The sequence below is a fragment of the Theropithecus gelada genome, chromosome 11 (assembly GCF_003255815.1).
Source record: "Theropithecus gelada isolate Dixy chromosome 11, Tgel_1.0, whole genome shotgun sequence".
NCBI classification, from domain to species: Eukaryota; Metazoa; Chordata; class Mammalia; order Primates; family Cercopithecidae; genus Theropithecus; species Theropithecus gelada.
Genome location: NC_037679.1, coordinates 123,275,110 through 123,301,185, shown reverse-complemented (window position 1 = coordinate 123,301,185; position 26,076 = coordinate 123,275,110). Strand labels below are relative to the sequence as shown.

Genomic DNA, 26,076 nt, shown 5'->3' with positions numbered 1-26,076 from the left:
ACGGAAAGTATTACTGCATGGGTATTTAGTAGTCACATCTGCTCCCTAAGCAATAGAATAGAACATAGAAGAATATCCAAAAAATTGGGGGAAGAAAAACAATCTTAAATTTAAAAGAAAATTAGTGAAGAGTTCAGATGAACTTGCAGCAGATATTAAGCCTGAAGTATCCACTCAGGGAGTCTGAGTATTTTGATACTTGGTAGTTTCCAGAACATAGGCGATCTCACCTGCCCTGGACTGAAACTAAGCCCTTTTTTTCCCTTTTGGGAAAACACCGATTTCCACCAGCAGCTGGTTGCTGTCTTGTTTTGTCTGTCTTCCTCTACCTGTGCAGGTAGCCTGGTCCCCACTTGCAATACGGGGCTATGAGAGAACATTGTAGTGAATCATCTTGCCCTAAGGCATTGCCCATGACACACGCTTTCCTATAAGGCATACCTTACTGTTTAGGATCTGGAAAACCCTCTGCTGGAGTGTCTGGCCAGCCTTGGGCCTCACAAGGATGTAAATAACTTTCAGGTCCGGGCTGGTGCGAAACAGCTTCTCCATCAGCACTTTGCCCAGGAAGCCTGTGGCCCCCGTGATGAGAATGGACTTGCCGCCATAGAAAGCTGCAATCACGGACATGATTCCTCCCTTTCTTTTATAGATCCTGAAAGAGGTTCCTGAAAAGGAAGAGAAATAACAAAAGATTACATTTTTAGAAGTTCTAATATTCCAAGTCACTTAACATGTTTCTGTTGCTTCCAGGAGTTTTGAATGCAGAAAAAAGTAGATCAGACAGTGAGAGCATGATGGCTTTTAGGCAATACGACTCATTCCAATCAATATTTATTGAGTTCTCTCTACATGCTAGACTTTATGCCAGGAACTGTGAGCAAGAAATGAAAAGACATGGTTCCTGCTTTCAAGGAATTGCTTGCAGTCTAATGGAGGAAGCAGACAATAAATAGACTGTTAAATACAATACAGTAAGTGCTAAAACAAAGGGAGACATGAAAGGGGTACATAGCAGCATCTGGAAATTTCAAAGTGTCTGTGGGTGATGACATCTGAGCTGAAACTTGGAAGGCAGAGAAGGGCTGGGGTCAGGGTGTCCCAGGCCAAGGAAAGAGCAAGGGCAAAGGTGCGGCGGTGTGGCACAGCGTGCTTAGGGGAAATAAAAGGATGCGGTGTTACATGTATAAATGAGAAGGTTAGGACTGGCCCTGCAGCTTGTGAAACCAAAGCTTAGAACAGCTATCAAGTTTTTAAAAATTATGATGTGAGACCATCCTGGCTAACACAGTGAAACCCCGTCTCTACTAAAAAATACAGAAAAACTAGCTGGGTGAGGTGGCGGGCGCCTGTAGTTCCAGCTACTCGGGAGGCTGAGGCAGGAGAATGGTGTGAACCCGGGAGGCGGAGCTTGCAGTGCGCAGAGATCCGGCCACTGCACTACAGCCTGGGCCACAGAGCGAGACTCCATCTCAAAAAAAAAAAAAAAAAAAAATTGGAACAAATAATATAGTTTTGTTAATCTCTTCCTCAAGTTGAAAATGGGTCTAGGTCGAGTGCCACCTTTTTCCCCCTCATATGCTGTTCATGGGGTGGAGACACTGAAAAGCAAAGGTGGAGGAGGCTGAAAAGGGAGGCCACAGCCCACTGGCCTTGGTGTGCCCTGAAATAGCATGGGTTGCGATGCAGGGCTTGGTTTGTCCACATAAGTCCTGTGTTTGCAGAAGTGCTGAGTAAAAACGAATCTGGTAGCGGGAAGCCAGATGCAACTCTTGCTGCAGAAATGCAACAGGAAGTGTTTTGTCTTTCAATTCAGGTTGGAGATGATTGGAGACAGCAGGAGAGAGTTTTGAACTAAACAGTGCTGGAGGTGTGGGGAAGATCTTCCTTTCTGTCCACTCACTTTGTCAGCTGTGGGAAGGCCTCAACTGCCTCTTTGGACGGGGTTTGGGTGGATCCTGCAGAACAGCTCCAGGGACAGGCCCTGACATCAGGGCTTATAAAGAAGAAAAAAACAACTAAAAGAGTCAATACCCTGCTCTTCAACTCTAGTCCTGAATGCTCTGCTAGTCCTTAAGCAACAATGACTCTTCTTAGTCATAATTTATATTTTGAAGATCTTGAGGCCATGTTCTTAGATGGAATTCTTTGCCTTTGGGGGATTATTTACTAAAAAAAAAATTTTTGAGTACCTACCATTCCAGACTCTATGCTAAGTTCTAAAGACATGCAGATGAACAAAGCAGACTGGTCCGTACTGTCACTCTAGCAGGGGAGGCCAGCAATGCAAAGTCAAATAAACATATAAACAAGATCATCACAGACTGCTGCACATGCTATGAAGTAACTAAAACAGGGATCAATGACAGAAATTACACCCAATCATCAATGCTATTCATTTTAGGAAATCTGGATTTCAAATCACATTAGCTGTGTTCACTGAGTTACTATTTGAGCTCCCTTTGTTGAGGGTGGATGAGAGAAATATTATGAACAACACTTTTGGATCTTGTTTCTGTCATATTACATAATGTTACATGAGTATATTACAATTCACCCAGGGACTTTCTCAAGAATTTAGCACTCGGAAACAGTATTGAATATTCTTGCCTTGCCTGCTTTGAAGCTCAGAATAGTGTCCCCGAGTTAGGAGAGCAGAATAGCACCCAAGATTAGCATTCAATTCTAAGCAAGGCTGTCTGAAGTAAAATCCCAGTTCTACCGCTTATTAGCTGTGTGATCTCAGGAAATTACTAACCTCTCTTCAGTCACTCATCAGAAAAATATGGGAAATGAAAGTATCCACTTAATAGTGCTGTGGTGAGGATGGAATGAGTGAATACATGCAAAACCCTTAGCAATATATGTTGCCTATAGCGTAGACTCAAATATTGGCTATTAGCATAGTCACTGATTTTATATTTTTTCTTCTTAATGGTTTCTAGCTTTTCTTTTTGGCATTTATTTTAAATGTCCTGTCTCGTACATTGTGTATACCCATTTTCTTTTGCAAATAAAAGGAGTCAATTTAAAACTTAATCAATCATAACAGCCAAGTATTTTCACCAAATATAACGATACTTCATGATAAATTTTGCCTATTTCTTTAAAAATGTTGAGGTATCCTACTTCTTTAATAGGGTATTAGGCATAAATAAATGTGGTTGGCACAAAAATAGAAGGAAAATTGAGTTTGGAGAGGGTGACTTCCCAACCTCATTTGTTCTGAAGATATCACATGCTTCTCTTATCATATACTCTAGTAAAGTCATATTTACTAGAAATGGAAATATACTGTTAGGGTATTTTGACCCCAGACACAGTTTTGCATTGTATGATCTAAAATTTTAGAGATTTCTATCTAAAGTAAGATATATCTAATGAGCCTATAGTGTTTACCTTTAGGTGCATAGTAGGTATATATATTTATAAGGCACATGAGATGTTTTGATGTAGGCATGCAATGTATAATAATCACATCAGAGTAAGGGGGGTACCCATCACCTCAAACATTTATCCTTTCTTTTTGTTAAAACAACCCAATTATATTATTTTGGTTATTTTAAAATTTGCAATAAATTATTGTTGACTTAGTCACCCTGTTTTGATATCAAATACTAGGTCCTATTCACTCTGCTTAACTGTATTTTTGTTCCCATTACCCACTCTCTTCAACACTATCCCTCTTAGCCACTGATAACCATCCTTTTATTCTCTTTGTCCATGAGTTCAATTGTTTTCATTTTTATTTCCCACAAATAAGTGAGAATATGTCAAGTTTGTCTTTCTGTACCTGATTTACTTCACTTAACGTAATGTCCTCCATCCATGTTGTTGCAAATGACAGGATCTCATTCTTTTTATGGCTGAATAGTACTCCATTGTGTATATTTACCACATTTTCTTTATCCATTCATCTATGGATGGACACTTGGATTGTTTCCAAATCTTGGCTATTGTGAATAACACGGCAATAAATATGGGAGTGCAGATATCTCTTTGATATACTGATTTCCTTTTGTTGGGGTATATACCTAGCAGTGGGATTGCTGGATCATATGGTACATTTCTTGTTTTTTGAGGAACCTCCAATCTGTTCTCCATAGTGATTATACTAATGTACATTCCTATCAACAGTATATGATGCTTCAATTTTCTCCACATCCTCATCAGCATTTGTTATTGTCTGTCTTTGGATAAAAGCCATTTTAACTGGAGTGAGATGATATCTCACTGTAGTTTTGATTCGCATTTCTCTGATGATCAGTGATGTCGCACACCTTTTCATATACCTGTTGTCCATTTGTATGTTTTCTTTTGGGAAATGTCTATTTTGATTTTTACCTATTTTTAAGTAGGATTATTAGATTTTGTTCTGTAGACTTGTTTGGGTTCCTTATATATCTGGTTCTTAATCCCCTGTCAGATGGATAGTTTACAAATATTTTCTCTCATTCTGTGGGTTGCTTCTTTACCTTGTTGTTTGTTTCCTTTGCTGTACAGAAGCATTTAAACTTGTAATCCCATTTGTCCATTTTTTGCTTTTGTTGCCTACATTTATGGGTATTACTCAAGAAATCTTTGCCCAGACCAATGTACTGGAGACTTTCCCTGATGTTTTCTTGCAGCAGTTTCATAGTTAGAGGTCTTATATTTAAATCTTTAATCCAATTTGTTTTGATTTTTGCAATGGCAAGAGATAGGGGTCTAGTTTCATTCTTCTGCATGTAGATATCCAGTTTTCCCAGAACCATTTATTGAAGAGACTGTCCTTTCCCCAGTGTATGTTCTCACACCTTTGTCAAAAATGAATTTACTCTAGGTGTGTGGATTTGTTTCTAGATTATCTGTTCTGTTCCATTGGTCTATGTGTCTGTTTTTATGCCAGTAGCACATTGTATTGCTTACAATAGCTCTGTAGTATAATTTGAAGTCAGGCAGTGTGATTCTTCCAGTTTTATTCCTTTTGCCCAGGATAGCTTCGGCTGTTCTGGGTCTTTTGTGGTTCCATATAAATTTTAAGATTACTTTTTCTATTTCTGTGAGAAATGTCATTGGTATTTTGATAAGGATGGCATTGAATCTGTAGATTGCTCTGTGTAGTATAGACATTTTAACACTATTAATTCTTCCAACACATAAACATGGAATATCTTTCCATTTTTGTGTGTGTCCTTGTCAATTTCTTCCATCAATGTTTTGTAGGTTTTATTGTAGATATCTTTTATTTCATCAGTTAATTTGTAGGTATTTAATTTTTTGTTTGTAGATATTGTAAATGGGATTACCTTCTTTTTCGGAGTGTTCACTGTGGGCATATAGAAATGCTACTGTTTTTTGTATGTTGATTTTGTATTCTGCAACTTTACTGAATTTGTTTATCAGTTCTAACAGTTTATTGGTGGAGTGTTTAGCTTTTCAAGATATAAGATCATATAATGTGCAAACAAGGCTGATTTAACTTCTTCTCTCCAATTTAGATGCCTTTTCTCCCTTTCTCCTTCTCCCTCTCCTTTCTCTCCTTTTTTTTTTTTTTTAAATTTTTTGAGACAGGATCCCACTATGTTGCCCACACTGCACAGTGGTCTCAAACTGTTGAGCTCAAGCAATGCTCCCACCTTGACCTCCCAAAGTGCTGGGATTACAGGCATGAGCCACTGCACCTAGCCTATTTCTCTTGTCTGATTACTCTAGTTAGGACTTTCACTATGTTGAATAACATTGGTGACAGTGGTCATCCTTGTTGTGTTCCAGATCTTAGAGGAAAGGCTTTTAGTTTTCCCCATTCAGTATGATACTAGCTGTGGGTCTGTCATATACAGTCTTTATTGTGTTAAGGTATGTTCCTTCTATACCCAATTTTTTGAGTGTTTTTATAATAAAGGGATGTTGAATTTTATCAAAAGTTTTTTTCAGCATTAATTGAAATGATCATATGGTTTTTGTCCTTCATTCTGTTGGTATGATGCATCATATTGACTAATTTGCACATGTTGAACCATCCTTGCCTCTCTTGGATAAATTCCATGTGATCATGGTGAATGATCTTTTAATGCGTTCTTGAATTCAGTTTGCTAGTATTTTCTTGGGGATTTTTGCCTCAATGTTCATCAGGGATATTGGCCTATAGCTTTCTTTCTTTCCTTTTTTTCCTTTGATGTGTCTTTATCTGGTTTTGGTATCAGTGTAATACTGGTATTATAAAATGAGTTTGGAAGTGTTCCTCCCTCCTCTGTTTTCTGGAATACTTTGAGTAGGATTAGTATTTGTTCTTCTTTAGATATCTGGCAAAATTCAGCAGTGAAGCCATCAGGTAATGAGCTGCAAGAGTTTGTATTATGGCTTCAGTCTCATCACTTGTTATCGGTCTATGCAGGTTTTGAATTTGTTAATGGTTCAATCTTGTACATGTTTAGGAATGTACATGTTTAGGAATGTACAATCTACCAAGAATAAACTTATCTCAGTCCATCTTTCACTGTATCCCATAGGTTTTGGTATGCTGTGTTTCCATTATCATTTTTTTCATGTAAATTTTCAATTTCTTCATTGACCCACTAGTCATTCAGGAGCATATTGTTTAATTTCTATGTGTTTGTATAGTTTCCAAAATTGGTCTTGTTGTTGATTTCTGGTTTTACTTCATTTTGGCCAGAGAAGATGCTTGATATTATTTCCATTTTTTTTAATTTTTTAAGACTTGTTTTGTGACCTGATATATGGTCTATCCTTGAGAATGATCCATGTTCTGAGGAGAAGAATGTGTATTCTGTAGCTGTTGGATGAAGTGTTCTGTAAATATCTATTAGGTCCATTTGATCTATAGTGCAGATTAAGTCCAATGTTTCTTTATTGAGTTTCTGTCTGAGAGGTCTGTCCAATGCTGAAAGTGGGGTGTTGAAGCCTCTGCTGTTATTGTATTGAGGTCTATATTTCTCTTTAGTTCTAATAATATTTGCTTTATATATCTGGGGGCTCCAGTGTTGGGTGCATATATATTTACAATCATTATATCCTGTTGCTGGTTTGATATCTTTATCATTATATAATGACATTCTTTGTCCCTTCTTATAGTTTTTGTCTGAAATCTATTTTGTCTGATAAAAATACAGCTATTAGTGTTCTTTTTTGGTTTTCATTAGCATGAAATATCGTTTTCCATCCCTTTATTTTCAGTATATGTGTATCTTTATAGGTGAACTGTGTTTATTGTAGGCAACAGATCATGAGGTCTTATGTTTTCATCCATTCAGTCACTCTATAACTTTTGATTAGTGAGCATAGTCCATTTACATTCAATGTTATTATTGATAAGTAACGACTTCCTCCTGCCATTTTGTTACTTAGTTTCTGGTTGTTTTGTGGTCTTCTCTTCCTTCTTTCCTTCCTGTCTTCCTTTTAGTGAAGGTGGTTTTCTCTGGTGGTATGATTTAATTTCTTGCTGTATTTATTTATGTATTTATTGGAGATGGAATTTCGCTCTTGTTGGCCAGGCTGGAGTGCAGTGGTGTGATCTTGGCTCAGCACAACCTCTGCTTCTGGGGTTCAAGTGATTCTCTTGCCTCAGCCTCCTGAGTAGCTGGGATTACGGGCATGTGCCACCACGTCCAACTAATTTTGTATTTTTAGTAGAAATGGAGTTTATCCATGTTGGTCAGGCTGGTCTCAATCTCCTGATCTCAGCTGATCTGCCCGCCTGGGTCTCCCAAAATGCTGGGATTACAGGCATGAGCCACCAAGCCAAGTCTTAATTTCTTGCTTTTTATTTTTAAGGTATGCCTGGTATGTTTTTCAATTTGAGGTTAATGTGAGGCTTGCAAATGCTGTCTTATAACCCATTATTTTAAACCCATGACAACTTAACACTGATTGCATAAACAAAGAAAACACACACACAAAAAGAAAACTAATAAAAACTCTACACTTTAACTTCATCTCTCCACTTTTTTTTTTTTTTTTTTTTGAGATGGAGTCTCGCTCTGTTGCCCAGGCTGGGGTGCAGTGGCCGGATCTCAGCTCACTACAAGCTCTGCCTCCCGGGTTTACGCCATTCTCCTGCCTCAGCCTCCCGAGTAGCTGGGACTACAGGTGCCCGCCACCTCACCTGGCCAGTTTTTTGTATTTTTTAGTAGACATGGGGTTTCACCGTGTTAGCCAGGATGGTCTCAATCTCCTGATCTCGTGATCTGCCCGTCTCGGCCTCCCAAAGTGCTGGGATTACAGGCTTAAGCCACCGTGCCCGGCCCATCTCCCCACTTTTTAACTTTTTCTTTTTGTGTATTATTGTACTGGCTATATCTTGAAAAATTGTTGGAGTTATTATTTGTGATTGGTTCATCATTTAGTCTTTCTGCTTAAGTGTAGTTTACTCACTACAGTTACAGTGTTATAATATTCTGTGTTTATGTACTTATTATTACCAGTGAGCTTTCAGTACCTTCAGATGATTTCTTCTTGCTCCTTAACATCCTTTTCTCTCAGATTGAAGAACTGCTTTTAGCAGTTTTACAGGACAGGTCTGGCGTTGATGAAACCCCTCAGCTTTTGTTTGTTTGGGAAGGTCTTTAATTCTCCTTCATGCTTGAGGAATATTTTTGCCAGATATTCTATTCTAGGGTAAAAGATTTTTTTCTTCCGCACTTTAAATATGTCATGCCACTCTTTCCTGGTCTGTAAGGTTTTCACTGAAAAGTCTGCTACAAGATGTGTTGGAACTCCATTGCATGTTGTTTGTTTCTTTTCTCTTGCTACTTTTAGGATCCTTTATCTTTGACCTTTCGAAGTTTGATTATTATATGTCTTGAGATAATCATCTTTGGGTTAAATCTACTTGGTGTTCTATAACCTCCTTATACTTGGATATTGGTATCTTTCTTTAGGTTTTGGAATTTCTTTGTTCTTATCCCTTTGAGTAAACTTTCTACCTGATCTCTCTCTCTCTACCTCCTCTTTAAGGCCAATGACTCTTAGATTTGATTCTTTAATTATTTCAATCTCTTTGTTAAATTTATCTGATAGTATTCTAAATTCCTTCTCTGTGTTATCTTGGATTGGTCACTGGTGCCTTATTTAGTTCATTTGGTGAGGTCATGCTTTCCTGGGTGGTCTTGATGCTTGTGGATGTTCTTTGGTATCTGGAGGTTTAAGCATCAGGTATTTATTGTAATCATTGCAATTTGGGCTCATTTGTGTCCATCCTTCTTGGGAAGGCTTTCCAAGTATTCAAAAGGACCTAGGTGTTGTGATCTATGTCTTTTGTCACTGCAGCCTTACTGCATTAGGGAATACCCCAAACCCAGCAACACGGTGACTGTTGCATACTCATGAAAGTACTGCCTTGGTGGCCTTGGGTAAGATCCAAGAGAATTCCCTGTATTACCAGGCAGAGACTCTTGTTTTCTTCTCTTAATTTCCCCCAAACAAACTGAGCTTGTCTCCCTTCAGGGTGGTAAGCTTTCCCTAGACCCAGGCAGGTGCAGAGACGCCTTCCTGGAGCCAGGGCCTGGAGTCAGGTACCTTTGGAATTTACTTGATGCTCTTGTCTACATTGGCTGAGTTGGCACCCAAGCCACAAGACAAAGTCCTTCCTACTATTCCCTCCCCTGTCTTCAAGCAGAAGGAGTCTGTCCCCATAGCCAACACAGCCAGAAATGCATTGGGTCACACCTGAAGCCAGTACAGCTCTGAATCTCACCTAATGCCCTTGGCAAGTACTGCCTGGCTATCACTGTTGATTATTCAGGGACAAGGGCTCTTTATTTAGCAGGTGACTAATCCTGCCAGGACTGGTTCTTTTCCTTACAGGCAGCAGGTGTCCTTCTGGCTCAGGGTGTGTCTAGAATTGTCATCTAACAGCTAGGTCCTGGAATGGGGGGCCTTAGGACTCTGCCTCATCCCACTGTGGCTGAGCTGAGTTCCAAGTTGCAAGACAAAGTCCTCTTCACTCTTTCCACTCCTGTCCTCAAGCAGAAGGAAAGAGTCTCTACCAGATCTGTGAACTGCACTGCCTGTGGTTAGGGGAGGGATGGTGAAGGACTCCTTTGGCTGCCCTTGCTGGTTTCTCACTTGGTCACATGCACCCCAAGTCCACTGGCTCCAAACCCAGCCCAGCACTGCACCAAGACTTGCCCAGGAATTGTACTCCTTCAAGCCTACACTATCTTTCAAGTTTAAGACCCCAGAGCACTTTAGCCCGTGGTGGTGTGGCTTGCTCACCTCAGGTTCTGACCACTGGGATGGACAATTTGTCTCTGATTAAGGCTGGTCTAAATGTTCTCTCTGTGGGCGCTGGCTGAGTTCTGTCCTGTGTTGCTTTACTCTCTGACAGGGCAGCACTAAGTTCTAATGCAAAGTCCCACAATCACTGAGCACTCTTTCCCCCAATTGCACAGATTATCTCTCTGCTCCACGTGGCTGCTGCCTGGGGGGTGTAGAGGAGAGGCTGCATAGGGAATTTAAGACTATCTTTCCTAGCTTCTTCAGTGCTTCTTTCCTTATATGATATTAAAACCAGGTACTGTGATTGCTCACCTGATTTTTGATTCTTGTGAAGGTGATATTTCATGAGGATAGTTGTTCAATTTGGTGTTTCTACAGGGGGTACAATCACTGGAGGCTCCTATTTAGCCATTTTGCTCTGTTTCCTCTTGTTACTCTGAATCTATTTCTTGTGGAACAAAGGAAGACTCAATGTGTCCCCAAAGAAGGGAATTTCCTGGCTCTGTCCAGAGTCCAGATATTTCCCAAACACAATAAATCCTGTGGCAGAGGACACTGAGTGCTTTCACAGGAAAACAAAATATAAGCCAGTATCTTCTGGCCCTCGTTACCCAATTGTCATGAGGAGGTGGCACAGGAGTTGTGTCCTGATTTTAATCAATTTAAGTGATTCTGAAAAATGTCAAAAGGAATTCCTCCCCTCAGGACAAAGCTGCATCAGAGATGTTTCTTCTACCTCTTGCTTCCACATTCAAGATATGGCTTGATGCCTCATTGCAGAAATGCCTATAAATCAGGTTGGTGCAAAAATAATTGTGGTTTTTGCCATTACTTTTGATGGCAAAAACCACAATTACTTTTACAGCAACCTATCAAATTTGGCTCCCTGTAATCCAATTTCATATGTTACAACTTTGTTAAGTTTAGGAATTGTTAACCCATACTATAACTCAATAAAATAATTAATTTAATTATTTTTAAACTAAAATAGTTTTACAGTTAATAATAGCATATCTGCAACTCCAGAAGGTCCTCCTTCTACTTTAGAACAGCTCACTGGGTCATGGCCACCTTTCACATTTTCTCAGACTACTAATGCAGAGAGCAGAGGCTAATTTCCTACCCCTCATGCTCACGATATGGCTTGTGAGATGTCTAAGTCACTTTGGCAATCTCCAGAATACTAACCCTCTCAAGCATCCTATATAATGTATGATATTGGATGACTGAATGAAAAAAAGAAAAAAGAGAGTCAGTCTGTGTATTTTTACTGAATGCCTACATGTGTCAGGCACTGTCTGGGAACTGGGGTTAGCAATGAACAGGCTTTATGAAGGTTACATTTTTCATTTCTCTTCTGGAGTAAAGATCACCAATTTTTCATAGTTATGAGTAGAGAGAGTTTTCTGTCTTTTTGGTGATAAAATGAGTCTGTTCTAATTCCTAGAGAACTGACGTTAAAATATTAAATCATTATAGGTGTGTTAAGTTATACATTTGTTGCAGGTTTCAGCATATGGGAACTTTATTCTTTAGGTGGTTCTTATGGAATATAAAAAAATTAAGATTCAAACACGTAAGAAAGACAAATTTATCCAAGTGTCTTGGTTGTCCACTAGAGAGAAACATTTTTGAAAAGAAACAAGATGGTTTTCCTCTCAGGAATGTTACTCTTGACCAAGGATTTTTTATCTTGGCACTATTGACATTTTGGGCCAGATCATTCTCTGTTGTGAAAGTTATCCAGTGCAATGTAGGATGTTTAGCAGCATCCCTGGCCTCCCTTCATTAGATGGGAAAAGCTACTGCTCCCACCCGACCCTATCTGCCAGGGGTGATGACAAAAATGTCTCCAGACTTTGCTAAAGGTGCTCCAGCGGGAAAAATTCCTTCTGCCAAAGAACCATTTTCCTAGAACCTTCTTTAATTTTCATTTCATACCAGCACATTCTTTAAAAAGTCAAAATTCAAGACTTAAATTTCTGCCCATGAAGCTAAGTACAACCATGACCTACCAATCTTTACTTTATAATAAATCATTCATAACTAATTACATTGACCCAAGCAAATTACATGTATGGAAAATCTTGATAATATTCAAAGTGGAGATGAAGGAAGATTTTTCAAGAGAAAGATTTCCCACTTCTCATTTTCACCAAGTTTCTTTCAGTGTCTGTGCTATCAATGAGTCCATAATCCCAGCTCTCACAAAACTTGAGCTTCTCAATTTCATTCAACCAAATCTATTATGGGCAAACTCAAAAAAGAGTGATGATTGAGCCAGCACAGGGTCAGCTGAGAGAAAAGTCATTTAGTATTGGTTGCTGTATATGGATAATTCTATAGATAATCAAGTCAATTTCATTTTCAGATAATTCTGTTGGCTTTTTTGAAGGCTCAAAGAAAATACTGTGTGTTGAGAGACATGTCATGTAGAAAAATAGAGTTTTGGCTGGCAAAAGGCATGATAATATGAGCTGATTATATCAAAGAAAGTCATTGCTTTTTCGTAAAAATCAGTAAATGGAAGTTTTTCTGCTTCATCAAAATTAAACATTGAAATTCTTTCAATAATTATGTTAGGAAAAGCATTTACAAAATAATATTCAAAATAATGTCAATGAAAAAAGTTTACACATAAACTTATGTAATGTCTATTACAAATCCTTGTGATTTTTTGTTTTGTTTTTTGAGGCAGAGTCTTGCTCTATCACCCCGGCTGGAGTGCAGTGGTGTGATCTCAGCTCACTGCAACCTCTGTCTTCCGGGTTCAAGCAATTCTCCTGTCTCAGCCTCCCGAGTAGCTGGGACTACAGGCATCTGCCACTATGCCTGGCTAATTTTTGTATTTTTGTATTTATTTTATTTTATTTTTTTTAGTAGAGACAGGGTTTCACCTTGTTGGTCAGGCTGGTCTGGAACTCCTGACCTCAGGTGATCCACCCGCCTCAGCCTCCCAAAGTGCTGGCATTATAGGCATGAGCCACCGCTCCCGACACCCTCTGATTTTTATCAGTGGAAAAGACTGGAGAGGAGTGAAATAAATGAGAGTAATTGTATAATAGTGTAGTAGGATTAAGGCTATAGAACTTTGCTTCCTGTCTGTACTATGTTTTCATGACTTTCAAAAGGCAATTTAGGTAGGGTGTGATGGCTCCTGTCTGTAATCCTAGCACTTTGGGAGGCTGAGGCACAACGCTCGCTTGATGCCAGGAGTTTGAGACCAGGCTAGGCATTATAGTGAGACCCCATCTCTACTAAAAATAAAAAACATAGTAGGGCATGGTGGTGCATGCCTGTAATCCCAGCTGCTAGGAAGACTGAGGCAGGAGGATCCCTTGGGCCCAGGAGTTCAAGGCTGCAGTGAGCTATGATGGCACCACTGCACTCTAGCCTGGGTGACAAAGCGGGACCCTGTGTTTTAAAAAAACAATAATAATTTAAAAAATAGTAAGGCCGGGCATGGTGGCTCATGCTTGTAATCCCAGCACTCTGGGAGGCTGAGGTGGGTGGATCACCTGAGATTAGGAGTTCATGACCAGCTTGGCTAACTTAGTGAAACCCTGTCTCTACTAAAAAATACAAAAAATTAGCCAGGCATGGTGGTGGGTGCCTGTAATCCCAGCAACTCAGGAGGCTGAGGCAGTAGAATTGCTTGAACCCGGGAGGCAGAGGTTGAAATGAGCTGAGATTGCGCCACTGCACTCAAGCCTGGGTGATAGAGTGAGACTCCATCTCAAGAATAAATAAATAAATAAAATAAAAATAATAAGATAAACTAAAAAGGCAATATAATAATACCTACTTTAAAAAGAAGTTCTTAGAAAGTAGTAAAATTAGCCAGGCATGGTGGTGCATGCCTGTAATCTGAGCTACTTGGGAGGCTGAGACAGGAGAATCCCTTGTACCTGGGAGGCAGAAGTTGTAGTGAGCCAAGATTGTGCTATTGCAGTCCAGCCTGGGCAACAAGAATGAAACTCCATCTCAAAAAAGAAAAAGAAAAAAGAAAAAAGAAAGTAGTGATAGCCAGTATTTTATTGTCTCTACTTTTGCTGTGGGCACTAGTAGTATAAAAAAATGTGCAAAACATACTTTCTTAGTTTAAGACATATTTCAGTTATTTTTAAAAGTGTGGCCCAACTGGCATTAATAAACATTGTCATGGGCCTAACTGTGTCCCCCTAAAATTCATATGTTGAAGCCCTAGCCTACAATGTGATAGTATTTGGAGACAGGAACTTTAGGTTATTAAGGTTAAATGAGGTCGCCAGGGCAGGGCCCTAATCTGACAGGACTGATGTCTTCATAAGCAGAGGGAGGGACACCAGAGAGCTCTCTAGGCAGACACAGAGAAAGGCTATGTGAGGACACAGAGAGAATAATAGGCAATAGTCTGCAAGCCAGGAAGAAAGGCCTTTCCAGAAACTAATTTTATCACCACCTTGATCTTGAACTTCTAGCCTCCAGAACTGTGAGAATATAAGTGTCTGTTGTTTAAGCAACCCATTCTGGTATAGTCTAGTATTCTGTTATGGAAGTCCAAGCAAACTAATACACACACAAATGCATCTGAATAGAGATGTAAATTTTTTTGACTAGTGAGTCAAATAGTGCATAATAATTGATATCAACCTTTTAATTTCTGGAGTAATTTTATTTATTTATTTATTTATTTTTTGAGACAGAATCTCGCTCTGTCACCCAGGCTGGAGTGCAGTGGCACAATCTCTATCCACTACAACCTCTGCCTTCTGGGTTCAAGCGATTCTTATGCCTCAGCCTCCCAAGTAGCTGGGATTATAGGTGCCCACCACTACGCCTGGCTAACATTTTGTATTTTTAGTAGAGATGGGGTTTCACCATATTGGCCACCCTGGTCTCGAACTCCTGACCTCAAGTAATCCACCTACCTCGGCCTCCCAAAGTGTTGGGTTTACAGGCATGAGCCACTGTGCCCGGCCTGGAGTAAACTTTTATAATAAAGCAAATGTAGCTGTTTCATATTCCCATTTTGTAGCAGAATAGTATGATCTTAGTTCTTGGTTTTCACACATTTGTGACAATGCAGCCAGGTATTTTTATGATGAATTACAAAAACCTAATTGATCCAAGCCTTGAAAATGTACATATCAGGCTGGGCACAATGGCACACACCTGAATCCCAGCTACTCAAGAGACTGAAGCATGAGGATTGCTTGAGCTCAGGAGTTTGGGACCACCCTAAAATAGCAAGATCCCATTGCTTAAAGCAAACAAAAACAATTGTATATCAGTCACATATCTGTTTGTCAAACACTTAATGAAAAAAAGTTTTCATCTAGATTTCTTTCTTTTTATTGCCTTAATTTCCTGAGTATACCCCAAATTGTTCAATTCATCAATGAACTTAGGTACTTTTCACTATGGGCTTGTTATATGAGTTTTTCCCGGAGAATTTTTAAGTTCTTGGTAGAGGAATATTAACTCCCAGGGGAATTGTGGACAGCTGTTGGGAACAGGCCTCACTAATTGGATTAGCAATACTCCATAGTCAAGAAAAACCAATTTGTAAACAGTCCCAGCTGGGGAGAGATAGTCAAAGCTGGTCTTAAGAACACCAAATTTAGCAATCACCTCAATACATTCTTCTTAGATTGCTCCTGCTTAGCACATTAGTAAGTCTTTTTAAAAAATATCAAGTTTAACAGAAACGAAGAAGGAAAGGATATGACCTAAATCCACCATTTCAATATAATAGATTAAACACATGTATTGAATGTCTACTATGTGCTACACACTATGTTAAGTGCCGCCAATGAATGTGTAAACATCCTTGCTAAATGCAAAGCATTATAAAAGTGCGAACTGTTGTTAATATTGTAAGTTATAAGTTATAAGTCAAACAGCATCAGCCTATGAAGATGATGAAATGAAATAGAGAGGCACAATTAAATGTAAATTGTGATGCTTTTTATTTGCTCTTGGTGATTTATAAATTGGATCAGCTTACAAATAAAAGAATGGTTGATCTATTAAAACCCAATGAGAACAGGAGTTCAACTGAATGGATAGTAAGCCAACACATTTTTTTATGCTTTGCTTAGAATTAAAGGCTTTTTAAAATAGATTATCATTGTATTAGTTTAGAGTTCTCCAGAGAAATGACCAACAGGATATCTATCAATCAATCATCTATCTATCTTCTCTACCCAATCTCTACTGTGTAGAGATATCTATTTATAGATATTTAGATATCTTTCTGTCTCCAGTCTCTGTGCTATAAATTAGCCCATAACCTCAGCTATCAAATAGCTGAATTTCATTCAGTCAAACCTATTATGGGTAAACTCAAGAAAGAATGGCAATTGAGCTAGCATGGAGTAAGCATAGAAAAAAGCTGTTTAGTATTGGTTGCTATATGCAGATGACTCTATGAATAATCAAGTCAATCTCATCTTTAGGTAATTCCATTGCCTTTTTTGAAGAGTCAAAGAATTCTGTGTGTTGAGAGGGCTCTCTCGCTCTCCATTTCTCTCTCTATAGAGTTATCTAGATAACATCATTACCTAAATATTAATCATTATCTAGATATATCTTTCTATATATGTATAGATACATACTACATCTGTATATATCTGTGTATATACATATATCTCTTTATATATGTGTATATATGTATCTACACATACATATATAGATATATATGTGTCTATATAGAGAAATGTGTGTATATACATACATATATGTATGTATCTCTGTATAGAGATACATATATACATATATAGAGAGATACACACACATATACATATATAGAGAGATATAAAAACATATCTATATGTGTGTCTGTGTATATATATATATTTATAGAATATATATATATATATAGAGAGAGAGAGAATCATTTACTTTAAGGAGTTGTCTCACATAATTTGTGGAGGCTCGGAAAATTTAAAATCTGCAGGTTAGGCTAGCAAGGTGGAGACCCAGGGAAGAGTTGCAGTTTGAATCCAAAGGCCATCTGTTGGTATAATTTCTTTTGGCTCTGGGAAGATGAGTCTTTGTTCCATAAGGCTTTCAACAGATTGGATGAGGCCCACCCACATAATGAAGGGTAACCTACTTCACTCAAAGTTCACCAGTGTAAATGTTAATCTTATCCAAAAGCACCTTCACAGAAATATCCAGAATAACTTTGACCAAATTCCTGGGCACTGCAGCCCAGCCAAGTTGACACGTAAAATTAACCATCATGAGTCCACCCGTGTCAACTTGGTGCCTATATGCATCTCTTTAAACCATACTTAATGTCAATAAGAAGGTTATAATTCCATTTAACATAAATACAACTATCCTGCATACAACCAAAAACACACTAACCCTTTCCCCAGAAGAGGATGCAAAGCTCTTGGTTGATGTTTACTTTTTTTCGTGATATCTGTAACTTAAATTTTATGATGGAAAGTTAACAATTCTCAAATACTACAATAAAAAGTCAACACATCTTATGTTACATGATAAAGGGACAAGAGAAGGAAGAAAGAAATATTTGCTACACACACACATTCATAGCAAAGTAAGGAAGAGATATTCATGATTATGACAGTCCTCATTTCTGTAGCTGGTCACATGGTCATAGCTGGTATTTGCTATATATTAGCTGGTATTTGCTAAGCTGGTCATAGCATGGTCATAGCCTTGCACAATCCATGATGGTGGTATTGGTCTCTGTAATCTTTCCAAGAATGTGGTATTGCTTTTGGTTTACTACTTTTCTAGATAGAGGCAGTTCTAGTTGTTTCTTCTTAGCCTTTCCCACCATAATTCCCTCACTCCACAAGTCAGGGAACTAATGTATGGATTCTGCCAGTTGCTGAGGATATCTCTTCCAGTTATGCATTCTGGAACTAGGGAAATCACCACAGGATGGGTTTGGGGTCTCACTGGGTCTACTGTGAGACAGACCTAAACTAAAACTGACCTCCAATTCTGAGTGGAGAGCCACAGTGATGTTTAGGGTTTCCTGGAATTAGTGTCAGTTCAGACCAGTCTCCAGTTACCCCTCAAAAGTCTGGTTATTTCCTTTTTTCCCAACTCACAGCCTCCTTAGTAAAGGGCCAAGGGTGCCTTTGGGAAAGGCTGGGAGAAAGATTAAGTTTAAATTTTTGGCAGTGTATCAGGGTCCTTCCTCAGGGGACCTGACCCCAAGGTCATTCAAAAGGTTCTGAGTCTGTAAACTGGTCACGTCTGGGAATTGATCAGTGGGGCCATGATTCTCTGTCTTGATGAGTCAAGCTACACCTTTTGTTCAGTTGACCTAAAGCTTTTCTGTTTATACAGATCAAGTAAGATTAATAGACTTCTCCATCCACTTCACTTCTAGGAATATTCTAATCAACTAGCCAATGCCGCAGGTCTCTTCCAGTCAGACTCTTCTGATTGCTGTTTTGATTCTGCTGTTCATTACAGTAACCATGACCACCTTGTCTTTGAAAATTGAGTGCCACTACTTGGTCCCTGCCACCCTAGGATCCGATTACTCCCATTGCAGTTAGGTTTTCCAATTCAGTGACAGGAGTTTCCACTGTAAATTCTGTTTTTCAGGAAGGGCAATCACAGAGCTCTTCTAGGATGCTGGGGCTCCCCTCACAACTTTATTTCTGTGGCCCAACCAAGTTTACACAAAATTAATCCATTATATTTTCTCCTAACACATTCACTATATGTAGGACTTCCCTCACATTTTTAATGAACAGAATTCTTGCTTGATGGGTTGGCAGCTAAATGTAAAATATTTATTGACAGAAAGGGAGTTGTATTGATTTGATTTGAAATTATTTCTTTTGTCTATTTTTCAACTAAACTGTTCATTACTGAAATAATGTCATCTTTTAAAAATTCTTCTATTTCTAGACCATCTCAGCTTAAGTAACAAGATAAATAATATGAGGTATAAGATGGGTGAAATGATAAGAATACTGGGCTAGAAACCAGAAAACTTGGACAGTAAATCTGATCTATTGCTAACTGTTCATGTAAATCTGAATCTGGAATCTCTACAGATCTGAGATTCAGTTTTCTCTTCTATTAAATAATATTCTACCTATCCCACAGAGCTGCCTTAATAATCAAATAAAGCAATAACCAGGAGAGATTGGCTGGACCAACGGATCCAAGTGATCTGACCAGGACAGAATGATGTCTCTCTTGTTCAGGATGTTACATGTTAAGGCTGTTAATGCTATTTTGCCCCTGGATCTAACTACCTAGTGGTTATGTATTAATAAATAGTGAGGACACATCTTGTTACCCTGACTGACTAAACACTTGAAACAGAGACTGTATTTTGTGTCATATTAGTCCTCACACACTAACTAGCACAGAACAATGCAAAGTAACTCAATAAATATTGTTGAATCAATGAATGAATGAATCAAGACTGAAAGTACAAAAAGGGGCTGGTGCACAAATGCTAGTGAGCGTTTGAGTCACTTGGAAAGCTTTCTAAAGATCACTCTTTACTATATCTCATTTTCTGAGATTTTAATTTAGAAAGGCTGAGATAAGGCCCAGGTAGAGGCATTTTAATGAGCATTCCCATTGATTCAGATGTGAGAGGTAAGAGAAATTGGTGTAGGGAATTTGATTGAGGCTGTTCTCATTCCAGATAATGTCTTGCACCTTAGACTATATCCTTAATGTAAGTCTATTTTGCCCCTATGATTTGGGTTTTTTTAACCCTTGAAAGTAATAATAATAAAATAATCTGCTTACTTGATAATTTACATATCTAATGATAGTAGCAAATAGATAGTATCAGAAGCAACAGAGCTTGACTCCAGTTCAGCCACATTCTAAGTCTAAGCTTCTAGTTACACTAAAGTAATTGTGATGCAAAGAAATTTCTATCTATTTACTATGAACATCAAAGATCACAGATGTCACACATAAAAATACATGTATTAGAAGAGGTGGAATGTAGAGATGTCCTTTCAAATAAATAACTCAAAGTTTTAAAAAGTATTTTTCCTTTGAGTTCTTACTTCCTGATGTTAAAAGTTGAAACAAATGGCTATTTAATGATGTTAAAAAATATAGTGTAAATGCATGCACAGATAATAGAATAGCATACCAACGATTAATAAACTTATTGTACTACCATGGCATGAAAAACATCTTAATTTCTTCTCACTAGATAGTTATTTCCTCTACCACTCATATGGGTTAAGACGCTTATACAGGTTCATTCATGCAGAGTTTAGAAATAGAGTTGAAAATTTCTATTTCCCAGTTCTTACAACTGTATCTCAATGTGTTATTCAACAAAGGAAATGAAGTGGAAACAAAATAGTTTAAATGTCTGAAGACCTTTAACAAGGCCTTGCTTAAAAGGAGATTGATTCAGCATCATAAACTAAGTCCACGAAGAAGACTATTGATTCATGGAATTACACTGAAAAACTGCTACAACATCATTGTACAACTTACTGTTTGCAACAAAAAGATGATCGACATAAAATGATCATACAATGATCGACATTGTTCTTTTGCAGATATGTGGATTAGGAGAATTTGTTAATGTCAATGATTAGACATAGTATTTATTAACTGTATCTGTCAGAAGAAAAGACACAGCATTAGTTGCTTCATACAGTGAGACTCCAGGAGCTTAGTCACTGCCACACATCAAGTAATTATTATTGAACCATGTGGAAAGTTACGTTTCCTAAAAAAGTTAATGTGAGGGTTAATTATGTGCAAATCAATATAATATAGTAAACTGGAAATCCTTATTTCCTAGTGGAAGTTACTGATCATAACCTGTGCCAATAAATTGACAGTCCCTTAGGAAATACATGAATAAATGTAAATATATGGTTTGTAAATATGCAGTTAGTTCTTCATGTCAGTTATTAATTACTATGAAATATTAGTTCTTTATGAAGAACTAATGATAAATTAAAGCTAATAATTTCCCCACCAAAATTGTCTCCATAGGAACTTGTTCCATGTCAGAAGAGCAATAAACTTCAAAGATATACTTATTTTTCTCTGGTAATATACAATTCTATTTAAAAATCAGCAAAGGTTTTAGGCATTTGTCTTTAAGAGAAGGTACTCACAGATCTGCAAAAATTACTTGATATCAGTGTTAAACTGTGAGTAGTAGCTATAGCACATAAGAATAAAAAATATAAGAATTTAATTTTTTCATATTATTAAGGCTGCTGTTTTATGGTCTAAACTCTGCCATATAGTTCTTAATTTGTTATTGACCTGTTTTATATCTAGGGCAAATACCTATGTTTATTTTGTTTATTTATCAATCAAAAGTGAATTTTGATTTCCTTTTGATTTCTGCATATCTCACTCTAAGCTATTGTAAAGGTGTGGAGCTAAGGGAAAGACAGAAGAATTCCAAGTCTAAATTCCTGCCTATTTTCTAAGGGCCTGCCTCCAGTCAGAAAGAGGTGGAATTAGAAGAGGTGAAATGTTGAGATATCTTTTCAAATCAATAACTAAAAGTTTTTAAAACTTTATCTTTTTCTCTGAGTTCTTGCTTTCCAATGTTAAAAGGTGAAACAAATGGCTTTTTAAATGATGTTTAAAAATATAGTGCAAATGCATGCACAGATAATAGAATAGCATACCAATGTTTAATAAACTTACTGTATTACCCTGACATGAAAGGGTTAGATCTCAAAGCATCCTAATTTCCGTGTACCATGATAGTAAAAAGGAAAATCTGATGTGTATATATATATAATATATATAAAACTGTAATTATATATATCTAGCTATACTTATATAATTATATATAGCATATTATGTATAACAATATTATATAATATTAAAATAGTAAGGTGACTACAGGAGTTTCAGCCCCTTTTAGTGATGAACAGTAAATCATTTGTGTACTGTGAAGCTGGTTTTGAATGAGAAGTATTATTGGAGATGCGGGAATGCAAGAAGGTATTTGGGGTAGTGATGTTAGGAAAGCAAGGGGAGATGAGAAAGTCCGATGTATATTCTAAGTGCAAAGTATGGCTGTAGAAATTAGTTCCTGGGAGGAAAGCAAAGAATCCCAAGCTAGAAGAATAGATGACAACAGAAGATGGAAATCCAGTGCCGACATAAAGAGGTAGATTTTTATTGGGACTGGATATTTCTGAGCACTAAAATTATAATGACCAGAAGAGGCTGAGAATGAGACAAGAAACACACATCTGGGGTCCATTTCAATGGTCCAGGCCAGAGGTATGGAGGAGTTGAACCAGGGCAAGGCAGTAGTGGTTCTCATACTTTAATGCAAATCAGAAAGAACCATCTGGGGAGTTTACCTATTAAACTTGCAGATTTGGAGACCGCCAAGCCCAACCCCATTCTGATTCAGGGGATGACTAATATGATGAGTACTAAAACATAAATAAGGCAGATGTTGGTTTGAATTTTAGCTCTACCAGTTACTAGCCATGATCTTAGGCAAATGGCAGCCCACACCAGTTGCTATTTCCTCATTTGTAAAGTAAGAACAATATTATTGGGAAGATTTACTTTAAAAGGGCAGACAGGGCCAGGCACGGTGGCTCATGCCTGTAATCCAAGCATTTGGAAGGCCAAAGTGGGTGGATCACGAGGCCAAGAGATCGAGACCATCCTGGCCTATGTGGTGAAACCCCGTCTCTACTAAAAATACAAAAATTAGCTGGGCATGGTGGCATGCACCTGTAGTCCCAGCTACTCAGGAGGCTGAGGCAGGAGAATTGCTTGAACCCGCGAGGCGGAGGTTGCAGTGAGCCAAGATCGTGCCACTGCACTCCAACCTGGCCATAGAGCGAGATTCCATCTCAAAAACAAACAAACAAAAAGCGTGGACAGAAACTGGCTCATTTTACAGTTGAGTCAATGAGGCTGCAATGGAAGGGATGGGTAGTAGAAACACTGGAAGGACAATTTCCTTTTTCTCTTTAACTCTTATCATATTTGATCTTGTATATTTGTGTCCATGATTTTCTGCTGTACAGGTTCTTTAAGGGCAGAGACTTTAGTTATCGCTGTATAGCCTAGATAGTGGAATTGAATGAATAAGTTCTGTCAGATCTTATCTCTAGCTGCATTTGTGTTCATCATCGATTTCATATCATATGCTTGGGTTCTTTAGGGCAGGAACAATAGATTCACTTTACATCTCTAGTGCCTGGGAAGCTCTCAGTGTCCAATCAATGCTGTTTAAGAGAATGAATACATGAGCAAATGGATGGATAAATGGATGTTTGGAAGATGAAGTGCACACTAGTAATGGCTGAATGCTAGGCCAGGTCTCTTTTCTCTGAAATCCTGGTCTCCGGGGTCTCTGCCACGCAAAATGCGAGAAGCTCTCCCTGTCACTTTGAGATATACAGTCCCTAAGAGGTTGTGTGAACCAACTGGCTTGGAACATATTTCTGTTAAATCATTGGATTAAATTTAGCATTTAAAGTTCAAAGTTGGCACCACTTCACACTGACACTAATAAGAAGCTACTTTATGTCACTATGTCACCTTTCTTTCCTATTCACTGAACAAGGCTTTAAAATTGTATTTAATGTGTTCATTGGCACATTCTTTCCTGAATTCAGCATTTTTGGAGCATGAAGTGACCAAAATAGTCATTTTTGACTTTGTATAAGTTCTATGATGAATCATTTGATTATTTTTAACTCAACCAGATATTGGGAGCACTGATGAAAAAAGAACATACAGGAATATCCAAATGACACAGCAGATAATAGGAAAAGTAACATCTACTGTCACCACGATAGCTATTTGATATAAGTTGGGAAATTCATTCATTCATTCCTTCATTCATTCATTCATTCAACTACTGATTAATGTGCACTACATTCCAGGGATTGTACTAAATGCTGGGGATACTATGATGAATGAGACACCTACCTGTTCAGTATGAGGTGCTTTGTCTCTCATCTTTTAGAGGTTCTTCTTATTGAGTTTTTAATAACTCAGATGCCTTTAAACTCATTGATATTCCAAGAAGAATACACCCTAAACTCAACATGATGTTAAAGACTTATTAAGGCCCTGGAGTTTCTTTTGGACTTTAACAGTTCCTAGAAGTGAAATGAATAGGACAGCAGTTTCAGACTTTCTTAAGGAGAATTCAGAGGTATTAGGCCTGTAACTGCTACACCATTCCAACGCTGGCATAATTCCACAGAAAATGACCAGGATATATCAGCATAATCTGAGCTTCTCCACATCTGCCCATTTCTAATCCAAAACTCCAACACTGAGATCAAGAAAAACACACCAGATAGCAGTACTTTCAAACACTTGATGACATTATATTATTTACTGAGCATCTGCTACATGACTGCTCTCTGATGAATGCTTCATTGAAACTGAATTTACAAATGAGGAATAAAAATGAAAATAACAAAATAGAACTTTGACCCACAACCTGTAGCAACTTGCCCAGGAAACCAACCCCTTATCTATAATAAACAATTCAGGAAGCCAGTCTGCTATGAGTCAGACTTACAGGAAACCAGATTGCTATCTCCAGTGACAATCCAGGAAGATAAATGATAATTTCCGTAACAACTGGCCCCAAACTGACAAGACTTAATTACTGACAGCTTCCCTAATTTTTGGCCCCACTTCTAATTAACACCAACCACGGAAAGTCAAAAATACATCCTCTAGCCAATCACACAGGGCGCCCCACCTCTAGCTGGTCTGCTTATAGCTTCCCCATGCCACAGCCTCCAATCAGGGCACAGCTGAAGCCTTCCTGTTTTCCACTCTAATACTTTCCCACTCTCCTGTGTGCCTTTGAGTCTCTGCTAAAATATAAGCGATGGTGGCTGACTCCGTTGCTGTAGCAAGCTTGGAACAATTAGCCTTCCTTTTTCTCATTTGATAGGTTTTCATTTAGTTCCACACAACTATTATACCCATTTTTACAGATAAGTGGATTTATAAAGATTAACTTTTAAATGGACCACACAAGAAGCAGAGCAAGAGTTGGAACCTGATCTCCCTCATTCCAAAGTGATCTTACTAACTAGTACCCAAATATAGAAAAGAGAAGAGGTTTCTCCTTTACTGTCCTCTGCTATATCTACTGTGTCATTTTGAGTACTTTCCTCTTTCCTTAAAAGAAAGTGATTCCATGTATAATATTAGCCTACTACTGGTTTTGCAGACAAATGCAATTCAGATGCACTGGTAAGAGTTTAAGGTGATACCGAGGATGATAATGGCAACCCTACTTCTGTATTTCTTTACCATAGGTTGAATTATGAACATCTGGGAGCCCATTAGGTGGTGAGACTTGAGGTGCTCCTCGGGAAACAGTTCTCTGTACTGTCACTGTGTCACAGGACCACAGTGCTGCTCACTTCTGCTGCCTCCCAGTGACTCGATTAGGGAATTGCACTTAATAAGTGTGGGCGTCTACATAACTTGAAAGCATTTAAATGTTAACATGAGAACTTGAGGACGCAGGATTTTAGCACAAGCTTATTCACTGAGAGGACTGGGTAAACTCCCTAGTATAATGCTGTTCAGAGGTCAAAAAGATAAGTTGATTAATAATAACACTTTTTTAAAAGAAGCGTTCTGTTTTCATGACTACACCTTATTTGTCATTTTGAGTCACCCAGTTGTAAATGGAGTGAAGCCAAGGGAAAGGACTGAAATACATAAGCTTCCTTTCTAGTTCCTCAGAAGTCCTGAAGTCTTGTGGCCACGCTGGTGTGACTCACTCGGTGGAAAGTGGCGTGCTGAGTATTAACATGGGTGTTCGCAAACGTGTGAGGCAAGACCTGTGCTCGGCGTTCAGACTTAGCACCAGGAGAAGCCCACGTTGCCCCCACATTT

The 26,076-nt window shown here is 38.3% G+C and overlaps 1 protein-coding gene across 3 annotated transcripts in view; it reads right to left on the bottom strand.

Moving 5' to 3' along the window:
* The window catches only part of FAR2 (fatty acyl-CoA reductase 2), a 187,569-nt gene that overhangs the window by 66,717 nt on the left and 94,776 nt on the right, over nucleotides 1-26,076 (bottom strand). For 2 of the 3 annotated variants that reach the window (XM_025401659.1, XM_025401660.1), the window contains exon 2: nucleotides 442-668. The exons of the other annotated variant lie outside the window; for it this stretch is intronic. In XM_025401659.1, coding sequence (XP_025257444.1) covers nucleotides 442-630 — 189 coding nt within the window. In that variant the 5' untranslated portion in view covers nucleotides 631-668. The remainder of the gene's footprint in view (nucleotides 1-441; nucleotides 669-26,076) is intronic. 3 annotated transcript variants of the gene reach the window in all.